The sequence below is a fragment of the Delphinus delphis genome, chromosome 11, assembly GCF_949987515.2.
Source record: "Delphinus delphis chromosome 11, mDelDel1.2, whole genome shotgun sequence".
In the NCBI taxonomy this organism is placed as follows: Eukaryota; Metazoa; Chordata; class Mammalia; order Artiodactyla; family Delphinidae; genus Delphinus; species Delphinus delphis.
Window position 1 is genome coordinate 87,842,753 of NC_082693.1, and position 26,770 is coordinate 87,869,522.

Here is a 26,770-nt window from a genome sequence, read left to right on the forward strand (position 1 = left end):
CGACAAAGGATGAATGTTCTTAATGTGTGAAGAGTTTTTACAAATTAAGGAAAGGACACGCATCTCAATTAAAAAACGGTGAAAAGTTTCTTGAGTCAGGTAAATCTGGAAAATTCTGCACAAGTTTTCATGTTCTTGTACCCCTAGGAGGTATATGAGCAAATTTACGACTCTGAGAAGTTCTGCACTAAAAACCTACTTTAACATGGAATTTTCGTATTTGACTAAAATAGTCTTTAGCATAGTCCTTTGGAACAGACTTTGAAACATGTTGAACTCCATAATAACCACTGCTTCCTCTGGTTTCTAGTCTGGTAAAACTTTCCACAAAGGAAATGAAATTAGTTTTGTCCAGGGTTTCTTAACCTTGACGCTGTTGACATTTTGGGCTGGATAATTCTTTGTTGTAGGGGGCATTTTAGGGTGTTCAGCAGCATCCTTGGCTCCCACCAGGTAGATGCCAGATGTCTCTAGCACTTCCCTCACCCCCAGTTGTGACAACCAAAGCTGCCTCCAGACATGACCAAATGCCCCTGGGGGAAGAACACCACCCTCTTAAATTGGTCTAGCCTTACTGGTTTCTTAGAACTCCTGGTGTGTCCCACGATTACCTCCTAACTATCTAAGTGCTCCCCAAACTGCACAGCGTTTCACTATATTTTGATTTCTGTGCCTTGTGACATCCACTATTCTTTGTTTTAATAAAGAGGGTATTGGTCCATCTCTTGTCTTCGAGTCTTTCTTGTTTGTTAGAACTCCTTAAATCTCCAGGAACACCAAACCATGTAGTTACCCTGACAGGGAACTTCTTTCCATTCCTTAGGTGGAATTAAGTTCCTTCCTTCAATCTCCACACTCCCTGCACAGCCTTCTATCAGATCCTCTCAGCACATCTTATACTTATTTACTTATGTGGTTGTCTCCTCAGTTTCTTGAGAGCAAGGACTGGGTCCTATTCATCCTCCGATTCTTAGCACAGAGTAGGTACGAATTCATATGTGTGAACAGAGAAGCAAAATATAATTGAGGAGGGTCAGGAATTTCAATCATGGGATCCTGGGTGGATTTCCAGTAAGACTGAGTTAATTGACAGCCTCTTCACCAATTTCCTCCTAGAAATGTTCTCCTTGCTTCTCTCCAGACAGACAATCCTCCTTCTGGAGAGAAACTGGAGGTACTGTAGAAGATACCGTTCTGTTTTTCTCCCCCTCAGCCACGAATATGACATCATTTGCTCAGTCGGCATGTCCAGGCCGTTCCTGATACTTTTCTCATTCCAGACAGAAGCAGAAAAGCCCTTTCCCCTTGATCTCAGCATTTTTGCAAACCTCAGTTTATTCCAACGGGTGACACTTCTTATCCTCGGAGATGTGGCCTCCTTTCCATGTTCTGGGAGTTCCTTTTGGGCTTGAGTTTCTCAGAGGCATCCCCTCCCCCGACATTGCGTCAGTCTCTTTAAGTATTTCCTTCTTTTTATTTCCTGTCTGGGATTATTTTAAGCTTTAGAAACGGAATTTAATTCTTGGGAACCCTCTAACTTTACCAAAGCTGTCCAGGATGGCGACAGTAGGTGGAAAGAAAGGGACAGGTTTGAGAAACATTAACAAAAGGGCAAGTGACAAGACTTGATGACCATTGGGACACAGGGGAGGGGAGATGACTCCCAGATTTCTGTTTCAAGACAATGGAGGTGGTTCCTGTTGTAGAGATGGTCCCAGGAAGAGGAGGAGGATAAAGATGAGGAAGGAGGGCGGGCTGTCTGAAAACAAAATGGACATGGTCTGGGAAGTTCAGAGTCGGAGGTTTCCACGGGGCATGCAGTGGAGATGGAGAGGAGGTAACTGGGTATAAGAGCCTGATGCTCTGCATAGGAAATGTGACTGGGGGGCTGTTGGTGTGTAGATGGGAGCTGAAGCTGAAAGAGCAGACGAGAGCTCGGATAGCGTGTGCTGATGGAATAGATGCGGCTAAAGATGCAGCAGGAAGGAAAGCACTTGAAGGAGACTGTGAAGGATGGGTCAGAGAGAGAGCAGAGAGCCAGGAGAGGGGCATGAGTTTCAGGGCAGAAAGGATGGCCAGCAGGTTTAAATGATATAGAAAGGTAAATTCAGCTATGGACAGAAAAGTGACAGCTGAATTAGCAGCAGAGGGTCATTGAGGACCATGGGGAGGGCAGCCTCAGGAGTGGAGGGAGCTATAGCCAGATGACAGGGGATGGAGGAGGGGTTGGGAGAACAGGCAGTGGGGAGCAGACTTAGGGTGGCATCTGAAGAGGGAGTTACTCATTTATCCACTCGACCAACAAACTGAGAGGCTAGGGGTACACCAGGAGCCATTCGGAGCCGTAGGTGCAGTAGTGGGCAAACAGGTAAGAATCTCCGCCCTCACAATGTGTCCTTTTCAGGGAGAGGTAGTATGGCGGGAGGATTAAAAATTTTTTTTTCTTCCAGTTTTACTGAGATATAATAGACAAGGATTCATTTTAAAGGTGGTTATAAGAAGTATCATTGTTTGCGCAAACTATTACATTTAGAGTGGATAAACAACAAGGTCCTAACGTACAGCACAGGGAACTATCCTCAGTACCCTGGGATAAACCGTAATGGAAAAGAGTAGGAAAAAAGAATGTCTGTATGTGTATAACTGAGTCACTTTGCTCTACAGCAGAGACGGGCACAGCACTGTAACTCAACTAGATTTCAATAAAAAAAAGTGTCAGCATTTGTCAGATGAGGCCAAGAGAGGTTAGATGGCAACTTGCTCCACTTCACACAAAGGTCAGAGCTGAGGTCACGCCCTGACCTGTCTGACTCTTTCCATCCTTTGCTGCTTGAAGGGGTTGGAGTTTAGGTGGACAGAGGTGATGCAGAAGGCATAATGGGGTGGGAAGAACGAAGGTGCAGGGTGTAGGGTTATTCGTGGCTGGGCTGGGCCTACACAAAGCAAGGTTTCTACTGGCCCCTGCTGCCCTTTATCTAGGACGCCCGGGCTGGGCCTTGTGCATGGGCTCAGGTCCTCCAATGGGGACGGCAGGCACTGAGATCCACATGTTCTCACACGGTTCTGCCTGAGCCAGAAGCTTGAGAGGTGGCCTGTGGTAGCCCCTGACACTTCCCCATCCCCACTCCCCTTATTTAGGAGTGAATCTCCAGAAGGCCAAGCACTGATCAGTATCCCTCCATGAGATTTATGCAGAGATGCTGGAAAGAGACATGGTCTTCCTTCCTCTGGGACGGTGAGCTTAGGGACCAGAATGGGCCACCCACAGCCATCTATCTCGACTATCTGAAGAAACAACAAGTAGAGATAAACAGAGCCAAGAGCTCTGATATCATTTGAGTTCCTGGATCCAGCTCTGCCTGAATCTATCAAGAACTATTCCAGACTTCCTGATCCTTGAACCAATGAATTACCTTTTGCCCCCTAATTTGATCTGCGTTTCTACACTTGCAACTGCAAAAATCTGACCAGTATAATTTGTCATAATATGTTGTAACCGAGCAGGACCCTATAAGGCCTTCCCAGGACAGACTCCTCGCCCATATCTTCTGCTGTAGCTCCTCTCTGAAGGACCTAGATAATAGTATCTGATGCACACTTCTTGGGTTGTTTTACAGATGCTAAAACTACCACCAAATGGAAGAAATGAACTATTTGATGATCATGAGTCCCCAGACCTACTGGTGCCTAAGGATTGATCCTGTTAACCACTCTGTTACCTCACCATCAACCAATCAGAGAATTGTGCATGAGCTGATGACATTCCCTGCGACCCCCTCCCTCACCTGGCCTTTAAAAATGCTCTGCTGAAGCCTTTCACGGGGAGTTCGGGGTTTTAGAGCAGGAGCCACCCGTCCTCCTTATACTGGCACCTTTACAATAAAAGCTGCACTTTCCTTCACCACAACCCAGTGTCAGTAGATTGGCTTTACTGCACGCGCGTGAGCGGACCCAAGTTTGGTTCGGTAGCAGCGTCAACTGTGACTATGTAAAATATGTTATTTCCTTTTGTAGAAACTGACTCCAGGGGCTTCCTCCTGGGAGCCATATGCATTTGCCACCTTCCGGGTGCTAACGCTGCAGGTGATAAAGAGATGAGTAAGACATGAGCTTACACGTAGCTGTGGAGATGATGACAGGAACAGAAGAATCACCATCTGCAAAATGCTTTACACCTATTTCTCTGAATTCACAATGACAGGAAACAATTAGCCAGGTAGGGTTTGGCTAGTATGGCCTGAGCTGGAGAGATGCTCCGTGGGAGCTCAGAGAAAGGTGGGCTGGGGAGGAGAGGGAGTGAATTTTGGTCTCCTCTAATACTCTGATCTGAGTGGCTGGGCTCAGGTGGGGGTGATGGGGGATACAGGGAGAGGAGAACAGGTAGTCTGGGGAAGCCGTGTGAGTATTAACATAAGTGGAAGAGCTGCTTCTCATACCTTTCCCATTCCGGCGTGGGCGTGTCCCAGCTTGACCACCACAGGAAAGTGTGGGGCTGTGAGCTGAAAGAGACAAGAAGAAATTACTCATTAGCATCCCAGAGCATCACCACCAAGACATTGTTCACTGCCTGTTCTGTAAAAAGGTATGGTCATCTGATATCACCAGCAATCCCCAAAAGAATGCTTGGACAGATGGTCATCTCTCTGTGGCTTAAACACCCTAAATGACATTGCTTTCAGCTTCCAAAGGAAGCCCCGAGCTCCTAAAACCAGGCTGCCCGGGGCATCCACCAACCTGGGGAGAATGCAGAGCAGAGCAAACTGACTGGCTTCAAATCCTGGCTTTACCACTTGTGCAACCTCAGATAAGCTACCACATGGATCTGTGCTTCAGAGTCCTCATCTGTAAAATGGGGATGATGAGTATCCATCCCACAGGGTTGCTATGAGGATTAAATGAGTTATTACATGTGAAGGCTTTACACTGTAAACACTCAATGAATGGCAGCTTAAATATTCCTGTCTTGGCTCTGCCTTGTGTGATTCCCGACAACAGCCTTCATGTATCTGGAAACTCTCATTCCCTCCCCCAAGCTCTCTCCAGGCCACGCTGTGAGTTCTCTTAATGATAGTGGTCATGCTACAGCACAAGCATTTATGGGCTGTGCTGTGTGGGTGCTGTGCTGAGCAACTGCCCTGGGTCATCTCCTTCAGAGAGCAATGGGGCAGCAGCCTGTCCTGGTTGGTTCCCTGTTGCATCCCCAGCCATTAGAACACTGCCTGACCCAGGGAAGGTGCTCGATATGGAATCTGTGCCTTAATCAGTCCTCTGAGCAAGATCTACGAGGCATGCATGCCTCTCCCTATGATACAGAGGAGGAGAGGGGCTCAAATGGTTAGGTGCTCCCCCATGCCCACGCTTACTCAGCTAGCAAGTGAGGGGACCAGGTTTGAACCTAGGCTATGCATTTCCTCCTCATTCTGTTCATGTGTTGTTTGAGATGGGTTTGCTTGGTGTCTAGAAATATATTTGGAATTGCTTGAGGGCAAGAGTTATTCCTTCTCGTTATTTAGTAATAATACCACTCCTCTGACTTGAGCCAGCCCTACCCAGAGGTAATCACGTCCCACTCTCTGTGCTGTGCAGTTGTCTCTTCTGGTGCCTGTCACTCTGTCCTGGATTGCCCCCCGACACTCTGGACGCTTTGAGAGGAGGAACCCAGCTCTTTCCTCCTGGTGCCCAGCACCTAGTCTGACACTTAGGAGTGGCTGTAGCTGCGGCAGAAGGGTCTGCTGTGGGTCACAATCCCACGGGATGGACCTCATCTCATTTTACCACCACAATGGTCCCATGAGGCGAGCAGGGAAGGTATTCTTGTTACCATTTCACAGGCAGAAAATTGAGACTCAAGGAAGCTGCTGGGAAGGGGTGGCGCTGGCTCTTGAACTTAGGTCTGTCAGACTTCAAGCCTGATGTGAATGGTTTCCTCTAAGACCTAGTACAAGGGCTTCCTGCAGTAGGTGCTGAATAAAAAATTTTCTCCCTGATTTTAGGCTAAAATTTATCATATCCTGGTGTCTAGAGTTAACAAATGTATCTATTTAAAAAGGGGCAATATTTACTTTTGATTCCAAAAGCAACATGTACTCATTATAAAAAGTTTGTAAAATATAATAAAGTTCTATGTTGTTATGTACAAAGAAGACAATAAAAATCACCCTCAAAATTTGAGCAGTTTTGGTGTATTATCTGGTGGTCTTTGTTTTTTTTTTAATCTAAATTTTTTCTTTTGATTTGTTCTGTTCTCACAAAATTGGGAGTATAGTGCATACCCAATTTTGCTCGTTGCTCTTTCCGCTTAATGTTATAAGTGGTAAGCAATTCCTGGCAGTAATTACTTGTCAGTTTAAGAGTTATTATGGAATATTTCACATATGAAAGAAGACTTAAAGAGCAATATTGTGGACATTATCTAGCTTAAGAAATAAGCCATTGTCCAAACAGTTGAAGCCCCTGATGTACTTCTTTCTTACCAAATTTCCTTGTATTTATTCATATTTTAACTATTACATATGATTCCCAGTCAATATACATTACACGTGTTAAACTTTATGTAAGTGGCATCAAAAGAACCTATTCTTATCGGGAGATTGGGATTGACATATATACGCTATTGATACCACATATAAAATAGATAACTAATGAGAACCTACTATATGGCACAGGGAACTCTACTCAGTACTCTGTGGTGACCTAAATGGGAAGGAAATCTAAAAAAGAGGGGAGGGCTTCCCTGGTGGCGCAGTGGTTGAGAGCCCACCTGCCAATGCAGGGGACACGGGTTCGTGCCCCGGTTCTGGAAGATTCCACATGCTGCGGAGCGGCTGGGCCCGTGAGCCATGGCCGCTGAGCCTGCGCGTCCAGAGCCTGTGCTCCGCAATGGGAAAGGCCACAACAGTGAGAGACCCGAGTACCGCAAAAAAAAAATAAAAAAAATAAAAAAGAGGGGATATATGTATACATATAGCTGATTTACTTTGCTGTACAGTAGAAACTAACACAACATTGTAAAGCAACTATACTCCCCTAAAAATTAAAAAAAAGAATCTATTCTTTTTTTAAATAATTTAAATTTGACCCTCTACTTTTAAAAAACATAAATACATAAGCTTTTTAAAAAATGTATTTTATTTATTTATTTATTTTTGGCTGTGTTGGGTCTTCGTTGCTGCGTGTGGGCTTTCTCTAGTTGCGGCGAGCGGGGGCTACTCTTTGTTGTGGCGCGCAGGCTTCTCATTGCGGTGGCTTCTCTTGTTGCAGAGCACGGGCTCTAGGTGCACGGGCTTCAGCAGTTGTGGCTCGCAGGCTCTAGAGCACAGGCTCAGTAGTTGTGGCACACGGGCTTAGTTGCTCCTCGGCCTGTGGGATCTTCCCGGACCAGGGATCCAACCTGTGTCCCCTGCATTGGCAGGCAGACTCTTAACCACTGCGCCACCAGGGAAGCCCCCCCACCCCCCGCCAAAAGAATCTATTCTTTTACAACTTTGGGGTACATTATGTTTGTGAGGCTCACGTATGTTGATGTATATAGCTCAGATTTATGTTTAACTACGGCAAAGTATTCCACTTTATGAACACTTTGCCATTTGTTCATTTCCTGCTGATGAATATTTAGGTGATTTCTGTTTTTTCCAATTATAAACAATACTAGCAGGGGAATTTCTCCAGGGCACACACACCGGAGCAGCATTGCTGGGGTTGGGCAATGCTTGCCTCAGCTTTGCTAGATATTGTCAAATTGCTCTCCTAAGTGGTTGTACCTGCTTACGCTCTCACGGACAGGAAAAGAGAGCCCAACACTTGAGGTCGAAAGACTTAAATTTTACCAACCCAAGGGCTATGAAGTGGAATGAATGGGCGCATTTTCACCAAGTGGCTGTTGTTCCCCGGCAGCATCGTCACACCCAGCCATTCACCCACAGACCCTAGATATCGACTCCCCCTCCCCCAGCAGTCCAAGAACTGCCCAGGTCACTACTGGGGCTTCATCTCCATCACATTTTAAGGTGAAGCTTGAGGTGAGGGGAAACGTTGTGCTCTCTCTTCCTCTCCATCCCTCCCAGTCTGATCATTTCACCACATGCTGACAGGTACTGGAAAGAATTGAATGTTGGAGTTAAACTTACTCTCTGTTTGACCTTGGACTAGATATTTAAGCTCTCTGAACCTTAGTGCTCTAATCTGCAAAATGGGGACAATAATGGCCAACTCACAGGATAATTGGGGGAAGAAGAAATGACATAAAGAACGTAGGGTTCCCCTGGTGGTGCAGTGGTTGAGAGTCCGCCTGCCGATGCAGGGGACACGGGTTTGTGTCCCGGTACGGGAAGATCCCACGTGCCGCGGAGCGGCTGGGCCCGTGAGCCATGGCCGCTGAGCCTGCACATCCGGAGCCTGTGCTCCGCAACGGGAGAGGCCACAACAGTGAGAGGCCCGCGTACCGATAAAAAAAAAGAAGAAGAAGAATGTAAAGCTGCTTAGCACCAAGTGGAGGTTCAAAATCAAAGTGTGAAGTAGAATTGAGAGGAGGAAGGAGATGATTCTAGCTTTGTGAGGCAAGGAGAGAGATAAAGGAAGGCTGGATGATGGAGGAAGGAGAGCAGAGGCTCTAGCTTCGCAGTATTTGATTAATAGCCCGGGAGGGAGTGAAATGAAGCCCAATGAGGGAAAATCAGGGAGCTACACCAGAGCGACTCATCAGAGGTGATTAAAGCTTGGTAATTTTAATCTGTAAGAACCTTAGTAATCTACTTGCCTATCCCCCATGTTACCATGATGCAGCAGGTAGAATTTCTAGGAATGCTCCCCAAGATGTCCTACCCTAATCTCTGGAGCCTGTGAATGTGATGAGACTGTCATACAACGATAGTTCTATTATATGCACAGGTGACCTTAAAATAGGGAGATTAATCAAATTACAATGAGCCCTTAAAAGCAGAGAACCTTCTCAGGCTGGCGGCGGAAGAGGAAGGCAGAGAGGTTCAAAGCATGAGAAAGACTCAACATACCATTCCTGCTCCAGGAGCAGCCCCTGGCTGATAGCCAGCAAGGAACTGGGGGCCTCAGACCTACAGCTGCAAAGAACTGAATTATGCCAATACCAAGAATGAACTTGGGAGAGAACCTTGAGCTCCCGAGGAAAATGCAGGATGCCAGCACCTTGATTTCAGCTGGATGAGGCCCTAAGCAGAGAACCTTGTCACGCCATCCCAGATGTCTGATATACATAACTGTGAGATAATAAAGAGGTGTTCTTTTAAGCTGCTAAATTTGTTAGAGCAGCAACAGGAAACTAATACATGTGTCCTCTTAGATGCTGAAGCCCAAAGAGCGAAGTGATTGTTTTCATGCCACACAACTGGAGAACCGGCCAAGCTCATGTGTTTTGACTCTTAATCAAGCCCTCTCTCTACCCAGGCACACTTCCTAGGGATATGCATCTCTGGGATACAATAAATGCTCATAAGAATCATAAGAATCAATAAAATAATATTAAATCTAACCAATTCAGTGGGCACTAACTGAATGAGAACTCTGTGGCTGGCTCTGTATTTCATGCTGTGCAGGACACACAGAAGATTGAGACAAGATTTCCTATCTTAGAGAGATGAGCTATGCAATGAAAGACCAGAATAAGCAGCATGGTGGGTAAGTCTGGGCAGGTGGAGTCATGAGCTAGTCTCCATAGGAAAGGAAGACTCAGTGAAGGATTCTGAAGGATGAGTAGTTTGTGGCTGGGTGGAGGGAAGGCTCAGCATTCCTCAAGGGCTGAATGGTGTAGAGTCTTGTGGTCTTCGCATGAAAGGTGTAGAGATTCTTCATGAGCTCTAATGAACAAAGACTCATAGGAAGGGAGGATTTATTTTATGATACTTAGTATGAGTTTATCATCAATGAAGTTATTTTGGACATAATTGCTAAGTGGAATGATATATTTGAACTGAGTGCCCTTCTCTAACACTCTTAAATGAAATTGGAGGAACGTATTAATTGTCAAAAACAGTGGGAGTAGAAATTGCATCTGGATTTACAGGACACAGAAAGTCAATCTAGAAACATCTGAGAATTTACAGTAAGGTATTTCAAAGAAAGCATTTTGAGAATATGTTTAAGGCAATGAATTTTCCTGATACCAGGGGAGCGTTTCCTTTGCCATGTTTTGCTTTGGTTGAGAAGAGCATTGTTTTTAGAACCAACTGGCAAGACTCTGGGCTGGTGTTGGGTTGAGGTAGAGGCAATGTGAGGCCAGATTACTGGGGGCCTTCAAAGCTGAAGGGAAGAATTTAGGTTGCTTGAATGGGCTGGGGATATAGCTCAGTTCTGGGACACGAGCGTGACCTGTAAGCTGAGGGAAGGTTAAATTGCATCAGGAGAGGCTGAAGGGCCAGAGACCAGTTTGGAATTAGTTACAACCAACACGAAGTGCCACTGGTTGGGCTTGGACTGGGGTGGGGATGGTGGAGAGGGTGGGGGCACTCCCAAGAGTTCTTCTTTTTTTCAAGTGACACTTGAAAAATAGCAATAGTTTCTTCAAATGACCTTAGAAATTCAAGGCTAGTTTTGTCTACGACTTCAGCATCTAGTCAAATCAGTGTTTGCTTTGGCCCACTTTACTTTATAATCCTCATTTAAATGTCCAATTAAAAAAAGGGATACTCTGCAATAATATTAGAGATAGAATTTGAAGTTTATTCACCTAACATTACACCATAAGTTTTCTCCTATTTTGCCACAATCTTTTCTTCTTCTTTTTTTTCCCTTATATCACTTCCCAGCCCAGGTAACTGATCTCACCTTCTTGGTGATTTCTGCCCAACGCTTGTCATGCTCCATCTTTGCAAACGTGTATGCACATATATGGTTGAGGTTGATTTTCTTTTAGAAATGGCTCTTTTCACTTCACATCACACCATGTGGACCCCCTTCCCCATGTCAGTAGCTACACTCCTGACCCAATAGTTTCAATAACTTCACAATATTCCACAGGGTACATGGGCTGCAATTCTTTGGCCATTTTCCTATAATGGACATTTGTGTCATTTTCTTTCTCTCTCTCTGCTACTACAAGGAAGACCACTAAATGTTTTGTTTACATGAGCTTGTAAACTAACATCTTAATATCTAGTGGGCAGGCCAAAAGCTTTTCAAGGGTAGAATCAGCAGAATTTGGAGGCATTCTGATAGGTCTCTGAAGTCATTTGTTAGAGCTCAAGAAATGTCCGTGGTACTACACACTGGGTGAGTCTACCCACCACATGCTCTCCCAGGCTAATGACAACTACACTTACTGAGTGTCTCATAAGGGCCAGGGATGGTTCTAGGTACTTTATATATGTGAGCATTCTTCCCTTTCCCCATGTGATAGATAAGGAATCAGAGGCAAGACATCTGTCAAGGTCAGGCAGTTAAGAAATGGTAGAACTTCTCCACTGCCACCCAGGTCTTCTCCGCACTTTTTCCCTTTCCTTCCCCAAGCTGTTCAAATGGGTTTCAAAGGCCACTCTCATTTCCACTCATCTGCGACATGTCAGCCCCTCCCCGAACACAGACAGGTCACAGAGAACAAAAAACATCTTGTCGGCTATTTTCTCTCTTCCCTTCCCAACAATAGCTTTATTTAGTTCCCCTGGGGATGGCGAGGCCTGCACCAGTCTCTCACAGGCTCCCTGTCCCCGCTCACATGCCCCCGGGGGCTCCAGAGTTCAGCACTGTCCAATGGCGTGAGAGACCTGACATCCTGTTAGAAGGGGCAGATCAATTTTTGAAACCAGAGATCCCCACCCTGATAAGGGCCCTATTCAAAAAGTCTCCCAAGAAACCAAAATAAGTGGGGGTAGCCCAGTGCTCATGCTGGGCGTTCTCTTGGGGGGTTGGAGTCAGGGCAGTGTGAGCCCGGGAAGAGGAGAGCTGGGACCTGAGTGGCCCGGTGCAGTTTCCCAGTGAAGGAGGCACTTCCTTCTACATTCATGACTCTCTGGAGATTTAAATACGTAGTGTCTGGTCCTGGCTAAGTGATGGAGAAAACAAGGCCTGGAAGAGTCTGGAGGAGGAAATCAAGGACCAAAAACAACTGGGGAGATTTCAAGGAGGAGCTGGGCCTCCATTCCATGCCTTGAAGCTCTGCCTGATCTAGTTCTTGCCTACCTCCTCTGCTTCATCGTGTGTTTCTCCCTCCTTCCCACCCCAACTTCTGTCTACAAGCTATGTTCCAACCCACGGGCCTTTCAGTTCTTTACCGAATGGGCCACATTCCCTCCAGCCACAGGGTCTTTGCACATGCTGCCCCTTTTCTCCGAAAGATTCTACCTAGCACTCTTCTAGGCCACCCCTTTTCATACTTGAGGTCTCAGTTGAAATGCTCTATCCTGAGAGAATGCTTCCCTGGCCACTGGTCTCAAGTACGTGCTTCCTGTAGTCTTCTTTATCCCACCGTGAACTCTCCCTTCATAGAGACAGCCACTATTTGTAATTGCACGTTTATTTCTTTCGTGTCCATCTCTCAACTCCCCTGTAGGTGCTCTGACAAAACAAGGTGCTTTGCATGTTTTGTTTACCACTGTATCTCCAGGCTCCATCCAAGGCCTGGCATACAGTAGACTGTGTATGCAGTGTATTTGTTGGATGGGTGTTACACAAAGCCTTCCATAACAGGGAGAGATGTCACACACATACAGGCAGAGTCAGACAGAATTTGGGGAAAAGCTGTTAATAAAGTTGGTTTGCATAGAGGCTTGTTGGGGAAGCAGTGGGAATTAGGGTGAAAATATGGGCAGTGGCAAGCTTGGGGGGCCCTTACACCAGAGGAAGGAATTTAGGACGTATTCTGTGGTCACTGGGCAGCCATTGCGGGTTTGGGTGCAGAGGGTAGACACAGACAAAGCAGGTTCAGGAAGACTCTTCTGGAGGCTGTGTTAACAACAGTTCCCACTTTTGGAGAACTTACAGTATACCACGCGTGGTGCTAAGCACTTTACATATATCGCCTCATTTAAATCTCTTGACACTTCTATGAGGTATCTCCTATTTTTAGCCCCATTTTATATACAAGGAAGTGAAGGCTGAGAGAGGTGAAGTTTCTTGCCTAGGATCACTTAGCAAGAAAGGGGAAGAAATAGGATTTGGCCAGAGCCCACTGTCCTGCTGCTGCTTCTGGAAAATCATGTTATCCATCATGGAGGGCTTCCATGTGCCTAGAACTGTGTCTACTCACTGACTTTGTTGGAGAGGGTAGGTGGAGGCCAGCAGACTCCTTAGGACATGACTGGCTGCTGTAATAACCAAGCATCTTGGGACATGGTGAGCAGCATAAGCTGTGGAGCCAGAAAGTCCCCAGATCTCACGTCTAGCTCCGACACCTATGCTTATGAGCCCTTGGGCAGCTCACTGGCCGCTCTGTGACCCAGTTTCCTCATATCTCAAGTAAGATCACTTGATGAATTGACATTATAATAGGTGTCTGTCACTAAATGGTCACTGCCAGTGAAGAGGCTTAAATCAAGTTTGGGGATGTCCAAGGCCTGGCACATAGTAGGACAGCAGTCCACACTAGTTCCCATTCCCTTCATATCTGTGATCTCAGGGACAAAGTGACCAGTGTGGGTAGGGGGATATCGAAGCCTGATGGACAGAACTCAGTCGTTCCTGGGACACAGGAATGGGAGAGAAGGGGGGTGATGCCATATTGTCAGCAGGAAACACGATGAAGCTTTGACAGAAATGGAGCAGCCCAGAAACAGGGCTTGTTACAGGCATTTAAAAAGATTCATTTAAAAGAGAGAACAGAAACATCCCGACGGCTGCTTGAAAAACCTTAACCTTGATATGTAGTATCTGACAGAATCTCCTTGGAGTTTAAGCGCTGCACACCAAGAAATTTCTGTCTGGCGGGAAGAGAATGGACAAGATGACCTTTGACAATCCTTTCCAATCCTTTAATATTGTGACATCTATAAAATACCACCTAGGTGACTGAAACATGTCACGACAAAACTCCTGATCACAGCTTACAGGGCTCTGTGATCTGGCTCCAGCCTCTTCCCCCAGCCACATCTTACCCATGCTCCCCCATCAGCCTCTCTATCCCAGCCTTACTGGCTCTCTTTCTGACCCTGATACTAGCTTTGTTCCTTCCAGCCACAGGGCCTTTGAACATGCTGTTCTCATTGCCTGGACCACTCTCCCCGCTCCTCCTTTCCATGCATCAGATCACAGCTCCAATGTCACTTCCCTGAGAAGCTGGCACTCACTTTCCTGCCTAGGTCATGGCCCGCTCACCTCTGTTTCTTTCTTAGCACTTTGCCATTTTAAATTTATCTGTATGATCGCTGGGCAAGAGTCTGACTCCCTCACTAGCCGGTAAGCTCCGTGAGAAGCTGTGGGTCTGTGTCTGCGGTTGCTCATCACTGAACCCTCAGGCCTCTCCTGAGTTACAGACCTGCCTCCCGAACCCTGCCTCAGATGGTCCCACAGGCACCTCCAACCCAACACTTCCAAGCAACCTCATGAACTTCTCATCAGAAAGGCTCTCTCCTCTTCCTATATCCCGACCTCAGTCAATGGTCCCACCACTCACCCACGTGCCTGAGATGGAGGTCCCGCCTGCCTTCTCCCTTTTTGTATCTGCCCTAGACCCAGGTCTGGCATATAGGAGGGGCCCAGGAAATGTTTGCTGAATGAGGTCTGTGGCCTCACCGCCCAGCTTAATGCTCTCTGCCCTTAGAACCCCACCTCTGAACTCTCTGCATCACCTCCTCCTATTTTAGTGTCTCTTGGAAAAACACTGGTAGCATATTTAGAAAAATTAAACTAAACCTGCCCTACCAAAATACAAACATTCCTTTCTCTTACATTTCCTGTTTCCCTGAGAAATGGAATAGTCAAAAATAAACACACAGATAGGATGGCACTATTTGTCTGAAAATGCACTTTTCTTGTTCTCACCCCTGTGATGTTGATGGCATCGAACAGGCTTGGGCTGCCAGCTCTTCTCCCATGAAGGTTCTCCTGGGTGCTGCCCACAGTTCGGACAACATCCCAGCAAAACCGTGGCTCTGGGAAGGGTCTGAATGATCCAAGGTGCCAAAGACCACCCTGGACTCATGGATATGCGCAGCCATGTGATTTTAAGTCCCCTAGGTTTTCCATCATAATTTACTTTTATTCGCAATCTTGTTCCAGATCCATCTCTAGGTGTGGAAAAGCCCCCTTTACAATCGGATGATCCCTAACGTGGAAAATTAATTACTTCAGAAAATAGCTAAATAATAATTGTGCTCCTTCAGTGTCTGCATTTCTTTGCTTCAGTTTATGTTCACACTTAATGTCTTAAGATTAAAGGTAAATGTAATATTTTGGTTAAAGCTACCTTTGTTGACGTTGCATAGAACTTGCTTACTGAGGGCTACAAGCAAAGGGACATATCATTTCCTCTGGTTCAGGGAAGGGCTATTCGTGGAATGCCATAGAAGGAGGAGGAAGAGCGAACGTAGGCTTTGAAGCCAGACAGAGGAGCTTAAATACTGCTGTATCACTTCCTATTGAAGCACCTTTGGACAACTCAGTTCTCGGGTGGTTCTTTTGTAAGTGGGAATAGGCATACCAGCAATTAAGGTTATTGTGAAGATATGAGTTTGTATGTAAAATACATGCTACATATAGCTGGATTCTTGGCCAGAAATTCTCTGGGGATAATTTGAACTAACATTCATTTAAAATCAATCTAAAACCCCCAAATTACCCCCTGATGTAGTCATGGATTTTTTTTTTATTTTCAAAAGTTTTCCTTTTTGTACTATGTATTATAAAAACCTGCTCTGAAATTATTTTAAAAATTATCATTAAATTGAAATAATGGATTGACCTGATATTCCTTATCTATAGAATGACTCTGTACTTATTTTCCTGTGCAGAAATGTACTCAAACTCTGATGACTGCACGCTGCCTGGTTTTTTATCCTGTAAACCTTGCATAACATTTTATTTAATACTGTGAGATCTGACCTACCACAGTTGCAGTGATGTTGTCTGACTTTTTTTTTTTTAAAAAACAGTTTAATTGAGATAAAATTCATATACCATAAAATTCACCCATTTTAAAGTGTACAACTCAGAGATTGTAGCATATTCACAGAATTGTGCAACCACTATCACTATCTAGTTTCTGAACATTTTCATCGCTCAAAAGAAACCCCATACCAATTACCAGTCACCCCCCATTTGTCCCTCCTCCCAACCCTTGGCAACCAATGGTCTACTTTCTGTCTCTATCGATTTGCGTATTCTGGGAATTTCATCTGAATGGAGTCATACAATAAGTGATCTTTTGTGACTGGCTTCTTTCATTTAGCCTATGTTTTCAAAGTGCCTCCGTGCTGTAGCCTGTATCAGTACTTCATTCTTTTTTATTGCCTAATAATATCCCATTGTACGAATGGTGCCTGACTTTTAAGTACATCTTGGAATGGGCTAGATGTGTATCTCCAGTGACTGCAAACCATGAAGGCAAATGAATGTCTTAGCAAATTTCAGTGAACAAGGATAATACTTTGGCAACACCATGGATCTGAAATAAATATAATATCCAGTTGGGCATCTTATGAATTTATAATACTTGGGAAGGAGGAGGATTTTTTACTGGTAAAGTGACACTGGCTTGCAGGGATTTGCATCCTGTGTGTGCCAAACCTTGTCTGCCTCATTCCCCACTGTTTCTTCAGCCCTTACAAGCACAGGGCCTGAGCCAGATCATTACTGAAATTTGTCATCCCGTGAACAAGTTGATAAAGACAAGGGCTAAGAGGGAAAAATGTCTAGGGGCCAAAGAAGGAAGTAGCAAGAAATACCAGTACTGGGGACCCATGAGCAGAGTAAGAGAGAGAAAATTATATCTGGTGCTCGCTCCCCCTTACAAGACCACTGCCCCTTCTTGTCTGTAAACCACCTTAATTTTCCAAACCGTCATGGCTAACTTTGAAGCCGTTCAGAGAAGAAGCTTTGAGGTGTGGATTTTACAATCCTACCAAAAAAGCTGAAATTGTGATTTTGCTTATATACGTTCATTTTCACATTTATTCATTTGAGCTCCATGAGGGCAAGGCTAGTATTTATTTTGTTCATTGTTTGCCGAGTACATAGCAAGTGTCCTGTATTTGTTGACTGAACTTATTGAGCGAATGGAGAAACGCAGTGATAAGAGCTGTATAAATCTTGGGTGCTGTTATTATTACCACCACCATCATCATTGTTACGTATAGACTGAGCTGCTTTTAGAGGCGCCCTCTCTCCTGTATTGTCATTCTAGGTGACTGGTTTTCTCTTGGTGTCTCTGTCCTTATTTGGGCCCCACTAGAGCACTGCCCTTTCTTTAGCCCCTCCTTCTCATTTCCTTCTATCTATGGAAGAGGCTGCAGAGAATAGTGAGCACTTAAAGATACAGGTGGCCTGGGCCGAGCACTGGGCTCTACCACTGCTGAGCTGTGTGTCCTTGGGGAAGTTACTTTACTTCTCTGTGCCTCAATTTCTGCATTTATAAACAGAGCTAAAAGTAGTATGTTCCACATAGGTTGTCTCGGGGTTTAAATGACTTAATATACATGAAGCACTTAGCTGGGTACACAGGGAGTGCTAGAATCATGCTGGTTATTGGTATTAGTCATGTTAACACAACGCTATTCTTGCAACTACTGTTTTGTTCCCCTCCCTCACTGCTCTTGACTTTCCAAGAGGGCACCTGCCGGGAGGAATCTGGGCTTCCATGGTAGAGGCTGGTAGGGGTTTAATGGGTTACCCACGTGGCCATAAATCTGCAGCAGAGGAATGTGTGCTGGCAACAGGGAAGGACATCATCAGGTGAGGACTCTGAGCCCAAAAAGAAAGATGGATGAGGGTCAATCCAGCTCTTTCCTGGGCTGGGGTCAGGCAGCACTGCTTGGACACAGGAAAGGGATATGATGACCCTCAAGGGTCATCTCAGCCACCAAGACCCTCATTCTTCTTCATTACCCTATATCAGGGTCTCCTTCCTGACCTGACAGAGAGATGAGCCCTGTCCCATCCAAGGGGGTCACATGTGGGAAGGGGCCCCCAGACCAATCAGCATAGCAGAGCCCCTTCATTGCCTACAGGGGGGAAACTGAGGCTGAAAGGCAGAGACCCTGTGCAGGTCCCGTCTCCAGCTACCATCCTTTATAGATAAGGAAACCGAGGTGCAGAGAGGAGGCACTTGCCTGAGGCTACAGAACGAAGCTGCGAAACCAAGCCTTCAACTCCGGGGTGAGGGTCCCCGTCTGAATCAGAATTATTTCTGCCCCAGCCCCTGTCTTCTCCACTTAAAAAAATTTCTCTTATGGAACACATGCTGTGCCTGCCCCACGGAAGTGGCCCCTGACTCCAAGGAGCCTTTTATTCTGCAAGTTCCAGACAAATGTTGAAAAACAATTGTTCAGTGAGGAAGGAAGGTTGGAAGCTTAAAAGACACCCCACCCTTTGTCAAGAGCTGATGCTAAGTGCTGATGAGCATTTCTCCTTGGAGCCATGTAACAGCCCTATGAGATGGATGGATGGGGTCCACACACACACAGTCACGGTGAGAGTCAATGGCGGAGCCTCGGTTCCATCCCAGCCCACCTTCCTTCTAGAGGAAGTGAGAACAACCACCAGTGGAAACGCTGCTCTCGTTTGGGGTCCATGCTACAGGGGAGAGTATGCTGTAATAAAGGAAGAATGCTGGGCTCAAAGGCTGGCTGTTGCTCAGTTTTAAAACCAGCTAACGTCACCTCAGTGTTCACAGAAGATATCAGACAGTCTTCTTTTTCCCACTTGCCTGCAGGCAGTGGAGAATGGGAAGAGGAGGGACAATCTGGGCTCATTCTTACCCTCCTTTCTACGCTGCACAGCTGGGCCAGGCCGGAGCACCCCTGGTGCTCAGGAGTCGGGGTGGGGAGAAGGGGTGGGTGCCCAGACTGGCCTGGGACAGCATCTCAATGACAAAGCGGGGGGAGCCAACGGGGCTTGGAGTCTCCCTAAGTTGTGGGAGAAGGTGGGGAATGGAGGCAGCTGGAAGCAAAGCCATGAGACACACCTGATACCTGGGTCATGACTGACCTGCAAGATAAGACTTTCCAGAAGGGAGGCTTCTGAGGAATGCTGGGTGACAAGAGATCTGAGCAGTCAGGGGGAGAGGGGAGCAGTCTCTGCACCCAGCTGGGAGGGGGAGGGAGGGGTATCTGTGGATGGGACCCTGTGGGAAGGGTGCAGGGTCCCCAGGCTGCTCTCTGGCTTGGGGGAGGCAGAGGGTGAGGGGTGAGCAGGGCTCTGAGGCAGCACTGCAGCAAGCTGGCCCCTAGCTCTCCACTGCAGGGGCTGCAGCCCAGGATAAGCGGGGACATTTCCATCATCTCTCACAGAGGGGAAAACTACCAGGACCCGAACAGACCCTGGGGCCTTGTGCCAGAGGGCGAGACATGTCTCTGGATGTAGGGGCCCGTTTAAGGAAGGAATCACACTGAGAGATGATAGAGGCCAGCAGTTATGCAGTGTCTACCCGTGGTGGACTCCACAGCGGCTGAATAGACATACCTCATTTAATCCTCATGTCGCAGTGCTACCACTGTGCCTAATTTACAAATGAGAAAACTGAGATTGAATTAAATATCCTGCCCAGGTTGGCCAAGGCCAGAGTACAGGCTCTGGAACCAGACTACCTTTCCCAACAGCCCCAGAGACGAAGAGAAGACCCAGGCTACCCTCAAGGACTCACAGGCTATTGGGGATGGTAGATCTATAAATGAATGATTTCAACTCAACAACGTAAACATTCAAGAGAATTAAGAAGAAAATGCTGTGGAAGCCAAAAAGAGTCAGTGTCACCTGTGGGAGAGGGGGCGTCTGTTGGAAGAGGCATCACGGACCAGCTGGCATTTGCACTGAGCTTTGACGTCAAGCAGGAGTTCGCCAAGCAGAGGAAAGGGCCTTCCATGCGCAAGTATCCACAGGGGAAAGGGCACAAAGGAGGGAAATTTCCTGGAGCACTCGGGAAACATCAGAGCCGACCACAGGGGCAGAAGGTCAGTAGAGGGTGATCCTGGGAGAGCAGGGCTGTCAGGGTTTCACATTCAAGGACCTCACATTTGGGCTCTTTAATGCTCCCTCCAAAGTAAGGATATACACACAGTCATGTCGTGTGTGTGTGTGTGTGTGTGTGTGTGTGTGTGTGTGTGTGTGTAAAAAACTACGGTTTGTTAAATGTACAAATTAAAACTGTACCACAAATTTGGTTATCCTGATTTGGAATTTTAAAAAACAAACCTGGAGTCTCAAAAAGAAGGAACCACTGTCCTCATCTTTCAGAAATACATACTGAAGTATTTTCAGATAAAAAGACATACTGTCTTAGATTTGCTTTAAAATAATCCAACGTGGGGTGGGCACGTAGGGGACAAGATTGCACATGTATTGAAGCTGGGTGGTGGGTACATGGAGGTTGAGCATTTTACTCTCTCTGCTTCTATGTATGTTTGAACATTTCCGTAATAACGTATTTTTTTAGAGAGGGCCCCCCTCACTCTGAGTGGTCCTGGGGAGCCCCAGGATGTTCCTTGTGGTGAGAGAGAAGGATGAATGATGGGGAAGGAGGGGACACGGGCTGAAAAGTGAATTGGAGCCAAATTGTAAAAACCCTTGTAAACTCTTCTGAGAGGTTTGGACTCGATCCTGCAAATGATGGGAAGGCCAGGAAAGAATTCTTAGTAGGGGAATGACACCATTAGGTTTGCATCTGGGAAAGAATGCCGCTAGCTGGCGTCTGGAAGACAGTGGGGCTATGTGTGAGTGTTTGAGGAGGGCTGGAGTCAGGTGGAGGGCCCAGCCCAAGGCCTGTAAGTGGTAAACCTGCCTTCCCCTCTACACTGTCCCTAGGCTGTGCCTCCAGGGAAGACTCGACCTAACACAAGGACCAGGAAGCAGAAAGGAAGGATGGAGCTGAGCAAGACCTCTTTTAACTTTGTCTTCCCGGCATCACACTTATTTGTGGTTCTTTGTCACAACAAGTGATTACGTAGCGCAGTATGTCAATAAGGATTACTTACCGACTGTGTCTCTGGCTAGACTAGGTATAGCCAAACCATGGCTATCTCCCTCCCTCCTTATCCCCTGAGCTGGCCTGATGCCTGGCAATAGCCAGCTGTTGAGTGAATGGATGAATGTATAGCAGGGATTTCCCCAATCACTAAATCTTTGCTTCATGAATGAATAAATCCCGGACAGCACCTGACACACAGTAGCCCCTCAACAGATGTCTGTGGGTGGGACTGAACTGATGTGAAATTGCAGGACACTGATACCCAAGGTTCAGATCTCCCTTTAGGAAAAAGCAATTTCCTCTCAGCACAAGAGCTTCCAACAAGGCAGTGGTTTCTAAGCCCAAAGGGGATGGGAAAAAACAAACCGGGTTCAAGGTTTGTCCATTAATATGTCAGCCCTCGAAACTTATGTCTCCATTTCTCTCTTGGCCCCTTGATGAGGTGCTTCCTCCATTTCAGATGGATGGTGTTCTTTTCCCCCTTCTAAAAAAAGCTTCTAGATGCTTTTAAATTAGGCAAATGAGCAAGGGCAATGTTCATTCTTCTCCCCCTTTCATTTTGAAAATGTGTGGCGTGCCAAAAGGCAGTTGGACAGAATGTTCAGAAGCCACATAATAGAACAACAGAGGCCGCCAAGCTCCTAAATCACTAACCAGACAGGACAATCTCGGCCCTCGGGCCCTAGAGACCCCCGGGCCAGCACCACGAGTCCCCAGCAAGTGAAAAGATGACCCACAGCCCGTGGTCCCAGCAGGAAGGGACACCCCGACCTTGAGGAACCGGGAATTCAGAGTGCCCCATAGTTCCTTGAGCTCACCTCTCTACGAGCTGCCTAGTGATGTGGAAAGTGGGCCCCTTCCGTAAAATTTCAGGAAGTTGGTCCAATGCCAATGCCTCCTTTCTGAACTTCAGTTTACTCACTGATAAAATGGGTCTTGGTGAAAGACTGCAAAAATAGAGAGACGATCTAAACGCAGGTATCTACCCACCATCTCCTCTCTAGAATCTGCGAGGTCTAGAGCTGTGATATTCAGAGTGTGGTTCTACGATCAGCAACAGCAGCGTCACCTGGGATCTTGTTAGCAATGCTAAATCTCAAGCCCCGCCCCAGACCTACTGCTCAGGTTCTGCATTTTAACAAGATTTGCGTGTCTGTTACAGTTTGAGAAACACAGGTCTCCCTAACCATATCATCTTGGCTGGGTCACTGTACCTCTTGACTTTATTCATTTATAAAGTGAAAGGTATTACTTTAAATGGCTTCTAGGTCTGAATTTCTATAAAATTCAAGGCCTGCTAATAAATGCCAAACTTTGACCCCAAAATGTACACAGGAGTTCCATCCCTGTTCTGAAATATCAGGTTTTGAACTGGCCAGATAATCACTGAGCATGTGTTCAGGGGAGGTCACTGGGCTGGGCTGTGTTAGGGTGATGTGGAGGTATAGATATGACCATGCATCCCGGAGTTTCTAACACAGCCCTGTTTGAAAACATTGTGTCATATTATCAACTCTTTAGTCCTAAATTTTGTTTTGGAAAACATAGGCTACAGCAGCATTAGACACAGTCCCAGTTCCCGGTAGACTGACTGTACTGATGGCTTCCCTGCCTCCATGTCCTCTACCATGTGATTTTACAGGTCCCTCCAACAAGAGATGAAGTCCATTCCCCACCCCTTGAATCTGGGATGGCCTGTGACTTTCTCTGGTCAAGACAGTGCAGCAGAAGTGATGATGGGGTTCTAAGCCTAGAGCCCATGGGCACAGCAGGAGAGCAGCAGGGACGGCTCCCTTTGCTGAGCCACCTGTGTTAGAGGGTAGGACCTACTACTTTAGGAAGGAGAGGCAGCATAGGACCGTCCTGAGGGCCAGGTAAGGCTGGCTTCTCATTACTCTGGTCTTTTTCTGTCTCTTTCTTAGAGCAGGAATGAACCAGAAACTCATTCACGCTAAGGTGAAAATGACTTTCTCCAATTTTAACCCTTGCTAGGCATTTTAAAAGGGGATCAGAGACTTTGCTAAAAGACTGGAGCTCTAAGAGGAAAAAATCTCAGCCCGACGGCAGGCAGGACAGTCTGGATTTTGTGGTGGCTGTTTGCACACAGCTGCATGGGTGGTGGTCTGTACAAGGGTGCCCGGCTGAGGGGGCGAGAATGGGGACTCAGTCCAGTCCATGCTTCATTTGCTGAGCCATGCATCTGAGGTGGGGACTGCTTTTAGCTTGAAGGGAGTGCTGCCTTTTCCAAATCACCCTCCTTGTTGTGGGTCCCTCTTTCCTAATTTGTATATGTTAATCTCTACTCCAGAGAGAAGGACAAAGGGGCTATGGGGTGGCTAAGAGGGGCTTGCCTGCAGCACCTCTTGGGGACCAACTGTGTTGAGCACTGCTTGCAACACTTTTACTTCCATTTCCTCATTATTCTGCCCAGTAAATCTTCAAGTTAGGCCTTATTATGGCCATTTTGCGGATGGAGAAAACTGAGGCTCAGAGAGATTAAGAAGCACACGCAAGATTACCCAGCTCAGAAGTAGGGGAACAGGCATCCTGACTCAGCTCTGTGTGGCCATCTGACGTCCAGGTGAGACTTGTTAGGGTTGAGAGTGATGACAGATAGGAATGAGTCCTGGACTCAGATTCAGCTTCACCTGCCTCACCTTGACATCTCACTGCATCCCCTACAGACAGGATAGGGTGAGCTCTGTAAGTACAGGCGATGGAGGGTGGGAGGGATGGTGTTTCTGACTCTCCACTAAAGGCCCTCCTGTTTACTTATAGTCTCACAGCTGAGCTGGATTAGTCCAGCTTCGTAAATAGCTTTCAAAACCCAGCGGGCTGGAAAAGTCCAATTTGTCCTGGAGAGGGCACAGAGGCCCCGCCCACACTCATCAGGGTCCCCTGCTCGGCATCCTGTGCCTGACCTCTCTATTTTGTGGCCCATCTCCATCTCCTTCTCTGGGCCTCAATGAAAAAAATCTTTTCGAATTTTTCCCACCCCCACCCCTACCTTTGTCAAACTCTTGAAAGACCAAATTGGAAGGAGAAGCAGAGAAGAGGAAATTCCTTTGGGGCTGAGTGGCCTGGATTTCCTTTTGCTTCCCAACTCATTTCCGGAAGGGCTACCTTCACTGACTCGAGGTCTGGGTCTGGAGGAAACTAGGGGCTGTATGTGAGGCCATTAGTGAGGTCCAAGCTCCTTCTTTCCTGAGGGGCAGTTGTGGAGGAAGCAGCTCAGAGGAGCGCAGCTGGAATGTGTTTTCTCACAGTCACACTTTGGTTAACATTCCAGAAAGTCAGAGCTGCAGGGAACTTACAGATCGGCAAGTCTAAAAGGCTCTGACCCCGGGCTCCCTCACCAGGCTGCAAGGGGTCTGTGGACCTCCAGACACCGGATGCAAAAGTGTTCCTCTGTGCGTGCAAGGAATTGCATTTTTTAGGGGAGGTTCCATGGGCTTCTTCTGTTTCTAAAAGGAAGCTGAGACACTTCCCCCTAAAAGTTAAGAACACTGGATACTTCTAGTTTATCTTGCCTATTTTGTAGGAGGGGAAACGGAGGCCCATAGAGGGGAGGTGTCATGCTCGAGGTTATTGATGTGCTCAAGCTCAGGTCAGAGCCCAGGAGAAGTGGTGGGGGGGGGACTTGCTCCTCCTGAACACATGTTCCCAGAGTGGGGCCTTTTCAACAGGATTTACCACCAGAGGTTGACCAGACAGCCATTGTGAGTAAGATTAAAGACTTTCGCAGTAGCACGAAGGTGAGATTGTGAACCATGGGGAGAAGGCAGTTGAAGGTTTTAAATGTATAATATACACCTGCACCGACCAATGGCAGTCCTCTCACCACCCCAACCTGCCCGCCCAGGCCCAGCTGGCAGACCTGGATACGCCCCCGGATCCCTGGAATCCGGAAGACTACTTCCCAATCCATGCTCTTTCCGCCTAGCCATTCATTCAGCCAATATTTATTGATTTCTCAAGTCTGTACCAGATACCTAGACGCAGTAATGAACAAAGTCCCTGCTTTCATGGAACTTATTCAAATTGAGGAAACTGGTGACATCTTTATAATAATAAGAGGAGACTTGGGTCCAGGGTGGAGTGGCACAACCTTGTTGGAAAGGGGCTCCTCCTTGAGCTTTGAGGTGCCCCCTCCTTCCCCAAGAGAGGGGGTTCAGACGGGAATAGATGATACTAACACTCATTTGTTTCAGATTCGACATCCTCCATCTCAACAGGGTCCCCGAGGTATTCCTGAGTCCAAGGACACTGGAGACTCCCAACTCATAACAAATGATGTTCATGAGCATGCCAGCCCTTTCTTTCTATGAGGCAATCCTCGGAGGCCTTTGCCAAGATAAACTGTTTGGCCTTCTGCCTTGAAAGTTGATCCTCTTCTGAGTCTGATTATTGCTTTTCTGAAACACAGGGACAATGACATCATTGCTCCCTCCCTGGCTTGGGGATTTGATGGTCAGCATGAAGTCAGGGTTTGGAATGGTGCCTGCTCTTTGCCAATGCCCAGGGAGGCCTGGGGTGGGGGCCCTGTAGTGAGGCAAGCTTGTGAGGGAGGGGTGGATGCCGTGAGGTCCCCAGGGGCTGGGAAGGGGGATTCGCTTTCCATTCTGTTGCCGGCATCTGGGTCTGCCTTGCTGTACACAGGACAGGCAGCATTATGCTGAGGGCTGAGCTGACATTCAGTGGATACACACCTGCCTGGCTATACGAGTTGTTAAAATATTTAAATAACTTCATTCTCATTGGTAATCATTTGCTGGGGTGCCTTCCTGACACCTCAGCTGCCCTGGCCTCTCCCTGGGCCAACATCCCATAATTCCTACCATCCAGCACCTCCAGGGACCAGTCTAGTAGCCCCCTGATCGTCGATGCCTGTGCCATACTGTGGATAAAGTGTGGTTACTACTCCTCACGGAGGGATGTGAGAACTTTGGCTGGCCTGGTGGCCAGACACCTGCAGGAAGGCACTGCCATGTGAGTTAGGGTCAAAGTCTGCTTCTTGGGCTCCCAGGCTTGGGACCTGCCAACAAGAATTCTCTCTTGCCACTGTGGTGCACAGGCCTTGCATAATCAAGGTTTAACACATCCTTTGCCAGAAGCTGGAAGGCACCTCAGAGGTGTTCTAGTCCAGCCCACTCTTTGCACAGAGGAGAACCTGCAGCGCAGAAGGGAAGTCATTTGTTCAAGTCATAGCAAGTTGGTGACCCATCAAGCCTTCGAACTGTCCTTTAGGTCATGATATCCAAGGGAACATCTCCCATACTCAAAAGGGCCTGAGCCTGGGGGGAAAGATCAGAAATACTGAAGTGATCTCTTTAGTCCATCTAGAGGACAAATTTCCCCCACAAGTAAAGCAAGGCAGTGTCAGGCTGCGCTGAGAGAACTCTGGGCCAGGCTGGCAAACTTGAATGCTTAGAGCCACCAATGAGTGACTGATGCTGGGGCGGGGGGACGAGGTGAGCAAAGACCACGAAGACGTTTGAGATGTTTCTCTTACTCTTGTCGGCTCCCTTCCTGCACCAGGTCAGCTTAGCAGAACAGCCGTCATTGTCTCTAGTTTGAGTGGATTTCAAACTTAGCCCTAGTCAGTCACAGTCACATTACCCAGTAACCTGGTAGGTAGGTACCTAAGCAGAGGTCTCGACTTGGCGGTGCGTGGGCTGAATGCGGCCTGCAGAT

At 47.0% G+C, this 26,770-nt stretch overlaps 1 protein-coding gene across 2 annotated transcripts in view; it reads right to left on the reverse strand.

Annotated features, from left to right (window-relative positions):
* Positions 1-26,770, reverse strand: part of SYN3 (synapsin III) — a 456,321-nt gene that overhangs the window by 66,130 nt on the left and 363,421 nt on the right. For both annotated transcript variants that reach the window (XM_060025558.1, XM_060025560.1), the window contains one exon: positions 4,437-4,499. In XM_060025558.1, coding sequence (XP_059881541.1) covers positions 4,437-4,499 — 63 coding nt within the window. The remainder of the gene's footprint in view (positions 1-4,436; positions 4,500-26,770) is intronic.